Source organism: Poecilia reticulata, linkage group LG19 (genome assembly GCF_000633615.1).
Source record: "Poecilia reticulata strain Guanapo linkage group LG19, Guppy_female_1.0+MT, whole genome shotgun sequence".
NCBI classification, from domain to species: domain Eukaryota; kingdom Metazoa; phylum Chordata; class Actinopteri; order Cyprinodontiformes; family Poeciliidae; genus Poecilia; species Poecilia reticulata.
Window position 1 is genome coordinate 7,865,582 of NC_024349.1, and position 7,117 is coordinate 7,872,698.

At 38.6% G+C, this 7,117-nt stretch overlaps 1 protein-coding gene across 1 annotated transcript; it reads right to left on the minus strand.

The window, feature by feature from the left end:
- Positions 1-402: 402 nt before the first annotated feature.
- Positions 403-5,307, minus strand: psmc5 (proteasome 26S subunit, ATPase 5). Its single transcript, XM_008436739.1, has 11 exons — positions 5,204-5,307; positions 4,038-4,109; positions 3,884-3,953; positions 3,702-3,799; positions 3,566-3,622; positions 3,263-3,493; positions 2,486-2,612; positions 2,205-2,395; positions 1,431-1,529; positions 1,241-1,351; positions 403-647 (listed from the first exon to the last, which is right to left on the minus strand). The coding sequence occupies exons 1-11, from the start codon at positions 5,225-5,227 to the stop codon at positions 507-509; spliced, it is 1,221 nt and encodes a 406-aa protein (XP_008434961.1). The 5' UTR covers positions 5,228-5,307; the 3' UTR covers positions 403-506.
- Between the last annotated feature and the right edge of the window lie 1,810 nt (positions 5,308-7,117).

Below are 7,117 nucleotides of genomic sequence, written 5' to 3' on the forward strand. Positions count from 1 at the left end.
GGTGTACTTATTTTCCTATGCCTGTTGCTACAGTTAAGGAAACTCTTTCCAGTGGCTAATTGTGTCTTTAATGCAAATAAAGTCTGCAGTGGCTCCCAGGTTGCAGGTGARACTGTTGTAGTGAAGCAGTGCTGATGTACATACTGTATATCTGAAGTATGGCGGTAGAATAACGGCTAACTCAGGCATGCAGGACCAAGTTTCAGTCCATGTCACAGATCTGTTGTGGTCAGTAATAGAAGACCTGTTTTAATAGCAGCTATACTGTGAAGTGCCATAATGAATGTGTTGAATTCACACAGGAAACTGTTGTAACCTGTGAGCTGACAGAATAAATCTGCCCTGCTGGACAAACGTTAAGTTTGGTTTATTAAATATTTGGAATAAAACAAACAAACCAACTATCATCAGGGAAACCATTTAATTCTGGACTCATACAAACAAAGAAAGGAAAATGTACATATGTATTTGCAACGTGTGCAGGGACTCCACACTTTTTTCTTTTTTTACTTCCACAGCTTCTTGATAGACATGTTCTTCTCGCTGTCCTTCTGCATCACCTTCGCCACGGCCATCTCAAAGTCCTCCTGCGTGACGTGAACTCTCCGCTCCCTCAGAGCGTACATCCCTGCCTCTGTGCAGACGCCCTAAAACCAAAACAACACGCACATTATTTACTAATCAATTATTCTGACCGTTAATCGGATAAAATCTAATTGCCTAATTCTGCTGGTTTTTCATTTAACCACTAGAGCCTTTTCATACAGTATTAAAAAGGCACTAAAATAAATATTTAATAGCATAAAATTGAACGTTTGATCATTTGCAACAAAGGATGAATTTGTAGCTAAAAGAAAATACTTTAAACATCAATATGTGTAATGCTTGACTGAACATCGATACAGTCTATGACTGGTTAATTTTTGGATTAACCGATTACTAGAATAACTAAAGGTTCTTGATAGGTTTTTTTTAATGAGGTGAAGCTGAAACTGTTTATTTTTAATCTTGCATAAAAGTTTTGTACAGTTTTGGCTGAATTACTGCTCTCAGTATGTTGCTCTTTCAGCAAATGGGTTTTTTTTTTTTAGTCTATATTCCAGCTAACGATTAATCATCTATTGAATTAGTTGATGATTATGTCAAGAATCGACTAATCGTTTCAGCCCTAAACCAGATTTAGTTGTGTTCCTGCTCCTCCAGATGCTAAATTCTCCAGATTAACGGCTGTAATTCCCACCTTGACCTCGGCTCCGGAGGCTCCCGGCATGAGCTCTGCGATCTTCCTCAGGTTGATGCCGCGAGTGAGATTCATTTTCCTGGAGTGGATCTTCAGGATGTCCAGACGGGCCTGTTACACGCAGAAGTGTTAACATTTTTAAGCAAATAAAATAAATRACCCYTTTTTAAGAAAATGTAGTGATAGGAACCTCTTCGTTAGGAGGAGGAAACTCGATCTTTCTGTCGATCCTTCCTGGCCTGAGCAGAGCCGAGTCCAAGATGTCGATACGGTTGGTGGCCATGATGACCTGCAGGGGAAAAGAAACATGATGTCAGCTTTTCATCTCTAAGCAGAACGTCCATTTTCTGAAATGTGACCTGAAATCAGATTTTACAGACCAGGTTGAAGTAAAACACTCTTCTGTGTGGAAGTTATTACTGTAAAACAAATACTTATTTTTATCCACATAAGGATCCTTTCGTTTTGTCTTGTGTTTGACAAAAAAAAGTTAATTATTAAAGTAATACTTTATGTGCAATATTATTTCTGATGTTACAATGATGATATTTTCTTGGCTCTTTGTTCTCAGAATGCCCCCAACGCTGTTTGACCTTTAGCATCTCAAACAGGAAAAGCAAATCTAGAAGGCCAAATATGTAACTGTAGTGGTCAATTTGCATTTGAAATTGTATATTTTCATATTTTTMTGAATGCCAGTCCTTAGAGTTTGTTTTTCCTTCAGAAGATAAAGGGAACATATTTACAATACCTGCCATAAAATTGTAAAAGTGATATCAGATATCAGAAAATTAGTTGCATCTGTTAAAGGGGGAATTTTATAATTTTCTAAAACTTTTCTATTTTAAATTGATTATATATGCCATCACAATTACTTTAGCGTGGGTTTCTTAGTCATGGTGCAGGACACTTCACTGTACACTCATTAAACCTCTAGTCGTGGGACCGAACCGATCTGCGTCACCTTGATGTTTTTAGTGGCCTCGAACCCGTCCAGCTGGTTGAGCAGCTCCAGCATCGTCCTCTGCACCTCGCTGTCGCCACCCGAGCCGCCCTCCAGGCGGGACGAGCCGATGGAGTCGATCTCGTCCATGAAAATGATGGAGGGGGCGTGTTCCCTCGCCATGACGAACAGCTCGCGCACCATGCGAGCGCCTGGAACGGAGCCGGAGACGACACAGAGTTAGGAGACGTTTCAGGAACTCGGCTGCAGGATTGATAAGAGATGTGACGATGGGAAGTCACCCTCTCCGATGAATTTCTGGACCAGTTCAGAGCCGGAGACCCTGATGAAGGTGCAGTCAGTGTGGTGGGCTACCGCTCTGGCTAGCAGAGTCTTCCCAGTTCCTGGTGGCCCATAGAGCAGCACACCCTGCAACGARCAAGAAACTTTGTTGACTACTGCGGCAATAAATCAATTAATCCAATTTATGGCATTTTAAGATTTACGTTTTGGAGAATCTGGATTTTTGTTTTCACTGATGCACTCTCTGGCGTGTTTATCAGAGTGATGTCAGCACGCCCAAGGCGGCCATCTTGTTTGATAAGCAACCTTCACAGCTTCAACTTATTTGGACTTTGAAGCTATGATTTTTTATTTTTTTAATTACAAGATAAAAGTTGTAATATTAGGAGAATGAAGCAGTAATTTCATAAAAAAAAAAATTTAAATGAGGAATGTTGAGCATCTTGTAAAGTTACACCGCATCACTTTTACAGATAATGCCTGATAAAAATACTTCATCTTTTAACACATCAGCATCAAATGATTATCAGTAACAGGACTATRAACCTACATTCCTGTAATTAAACAATAATTATTGTAGCCTGATCCTACTACTCTGTTGTACAACTAAAATAAAACCCACGTTTTGAAAATTTTTTCTGTCATTTTTTATTTTAGAAAAGAAAACTAGAAAACAAATAAGTCGATTGAAATCAGAAAACTTGCTCAGCCCTAGTGGTCTCCAAACTGATTGTAAAACACCAAAAAAATAGAAGCATTCATTGACCTTCACCCACCTTTGGCTGTGCGATTCCCAAAGCCTCAAACAGCTCTGGGTGCTTCACCGGCAGCTCGATGACTTCTTTGATCTCCTTGATCTGYTTGTCCAGCCCACCGATCATTTCATAGGTGGAGTCCGGAACCTTCTCCACCATCATCAGGGAAACCAGGGGGTCCACTTTGTTGGGCAGGATCTTGTGGAGGGTGTAGCTGTCGTTACGCAAAGCCACGCGGCAATTTGGAGTTACCTGGTGGAAAAGTGACATTAATATAAAACCTGAAAATGTGTTCTCCTGAAACTGATCGGCTGTAATACGTACATCGTTGATGTCAATGTTCTTGTCCACATCCACGACAAATTTCCCCTCAGGATGCACCTACGTGGACGAAGGAAGAAGTCAGATAAAACTGCAGAGAAAGCATTAAGCTGCAGTTCAGACCCRGAGCGCTGCATACCTTCACCAGCACTTTCTTTTTGTCCATAACCCGAACCACTTCCCCCACGTAGGATCCCTGCTCCTGCAGCAGCTGCAGCTCCTCACGGAGCAGACGCACTGACGGGCAAAGACATGTGAACATGCTTGCATCCAAACCCTGTGAGTTTTTAAAAAATAAAGTGCTAAAAAATAAAAATCTACCTTTGGCATTGAGTTCATTCCTTTGCGCCTGCAGACGTCTCAGATTCTGGCTCTTATCGTTCACCGTCAGCTGTTATGAGAGAAAGAACAACAGAAATGAAGCACTGACCGTTTAGCAGAAGGAGTTTTCACTAACTTTGCATATCGCGCTCACCTGTAGCTCTTCTATCTTCGATAAGTAGTACTGTCGGAGACCTGATCCACCTTTAAACTCCCCTGTCTCCATCTGGCAGAGSAGAAGCAACCTTAGATGCATTTCTTTTACAGCAGGAGTGTCTCTGAACAATTATTTACACTACATTTAGAGTGGAAAGGGGTCAGGCTTATATTATTGTAKCTTACAAGCWTGAAAACAATCAAAAAGCGAGACTATTCAAAGCTAAAAACAACAGGGGATGATCAAAAATACTAAAAAGTTTTCTATAAGTTTTTCGGTTACATTCGTGGTCTTAATGAAACCAGCAAAAGTCGGGTAAGGAAAAAACGAAATTACCTTCACCTTAAAACGGCTTTTCTAAATAGTGAAAATATGTTGAACAACTTACACTCCAATGTGAAGCAAAAATGACTAAAGAACAATCATTTGTTCCATCTTACGCTGTCATTTTTTCGCTATATAAAAAAAAAAACTGGATACATATTGTTCCTCTTAGCTTTAATTTTATTTCGTCTACGTTTAAATGTAATGTACTTTTGAAGTCGAAGTCAAACTCCGTGTGCACAAAACCTCGTCTAATCGAGCTAATTCTGATATCTATGAAAACTGGTGGATCACTGGACTTTAAAAGCACTTGTTTGTAAAAGTAACAAATCCAAAGTGTGCAGATTCTCAATATCCAACTGAAATTTACACATAAACACAAATTTCAGTGACTCCAGGGTGAAATAATTTTTCTTTTAACTCTGATTAWCATTTGTTAGCATGAGCTAATACCCGAGTAAACGTTTGGTTAAAAGGCGATAAGCCAAAAACTTGGTTGCTTATAAAAACACAATACATCTTGAAAGTATAAACATACACTACAATTGTGAAGAAGTTGTTTATATTCGGTACAGGAAGCAAAGTTAATGTTAACGAAGCATATAGTTGACAGCGAGCCTGCAGCTATTTAGCAGGCTCGGCTACAATGAGACAGCAAACCTCCACAACACATTCATTGTTTTCAATAAAAAATATCCCGTAGGTTTTTAAACTAAAGCCTCCAATAGCTGGCACAACACAAYAGGTTCAAAGTAATTATTTACCAAAAAGCGCTACAATATGATTTTCCTACTAWTTTTATGATTAAAATCAACAAAACGAACGAAAATAACACCTACTTGATCGACACCGTCTACGTCCATCTTGAAATTTCGGCGTCCGCCTCAGCGCAGTCGTATTTCCGGTGAGCTTCTTCTTCAATGTGAATTTGTAGTAAATAACTTAGAACGCCCCCTGCAGTTCAAGTTATAAAACGGAACTACTTTTTCTGTTAAACGAATGGTCCCCAAACTTTTTATACAAACTACTCAGAAGTGGAGTACCCAAAAATCGTATTCAAGTAAAAGTAGCAATACCTCAACATATTTTAGTCAAGTAAAAGTAGCTTCCTAAGAAATTACTCGAGCAAAAGAGTATTTGGTAAAAAAAAAAAAAAAAAAAAGAAAAGAAAAAAAAAGAAAATAAAATGCTACTGAAGTACTGAGCACCTGGTCAGAACGACTGATTTAAGAGGCAAAAAAAAGGATACGTGTAAAGACTGAAATAAAAATAATATACACAAATAGCACTATTTCAAGCACTTTTCCAAATCATTTTTTACCATGTAAAACTTCTGATTGTAGGTAATGTACATATTTTTAGAACAGTTCTCGCATTGACGCGTTTACCATGAATCCACTTGACCTCCACATGACACAGTAGGCTCTGCAGATAAAAGAAACATATTTTAAGAAAAAAAAGGTCTMTGCTCMCATTTTGCATGAACTGTAGGTTTATGTAAAACATATCTCATGCAGTTTTGGGTAAAATGTCCTTGTTCTTCATTCAATGAATTTACTCACTGGAGAGTATCCAGAAATTTCACTTAAGTAGCTTTAGTGTAGTAAAAAGGTGCAGTGAAACTAATTCTAAAATTTTTAGTATTACCAGTCAATCTAGACAAATTTTTAACAGATCAATGTTTTTAGTTTATGATTCCGATTAGATTTTTAAAAATCTTTTTTTGCCAACCAAGCTTCTTTGGGGATTGGGTTTGCCCAGCGTGCCGTTAAACGTGAGAACCACCGCTGCAAACCGGTGTCAATTTCCAAGCCGAGACTCAGAAGGGGAAGGTTGTATTTATCTTGGCTTTTAGTTGAGGAGTGGTAGTGTTTGAGTAAAACCAGATATACCTGTTGAAACGGCAGCCCTGCAGAACAACCTGAGCCCTGGGACCAGCCCAAACACGCAGCAGTGCGACTACAGCACAAGTGGAGGAGGTATCGCTATCATCTGCCGTGACCGTGCAATGGAAAGCACTGCACAGAAATGCTCAACTCTTTATGAACAACTTAAAAAACATTAAGATTTACAAGTACATTTATTGAAAAATACCTCAAATGTATAAAAGATAAAAGYTTTTGAACAAACAACAAGCCAACATTTTACAAAGAAGCTTTACAAAAATACTTGTACACATTTCTTATTCACATAACGCATTTTGGCACAATACGGTGGAATGGTCCAAACCTTTACAGAGGATTTCAATTAAACTCTTCATAAGCTCCAGTCAATCTGGAGCTTATGAAGCTCCAGATTGACTGGATCTAACACATTGGAATTTGCCCTATTAATTATTAATAAACTTCCACAAAGTCTGCCAAGGTTTCTCTTTTTGGTCTTAAAACAATGATAAACACAAAGAAAATCAGCATGTGAACCTTCAGAAGGTAATGGAGAAAGCCAGTGAACTGCTTTCTCGCATATCAAATATGAAAAGAATATCAAAAACATAAACAGCACAAATTACTCAAATCTATTTTTGCATAAAAAGAGCTTTTTGTTCTGATGTCTTACAAAGAATGGGATGGTGATTTTTAAAATGCTTTGAAGCATTTGTTACTAGACACTGGGCACTTTGGGTATTTAAATCTCTTTTTTAAAAGGTTTTGTTGGCTCTAGTGGCCTTTATTTAAAAGTAGTTAGACAGGAAAGACGATAATGAGAGAGGGGGGAAAACGTGGCAAATGTGTCCTGGCCGGGAATCAAACCCG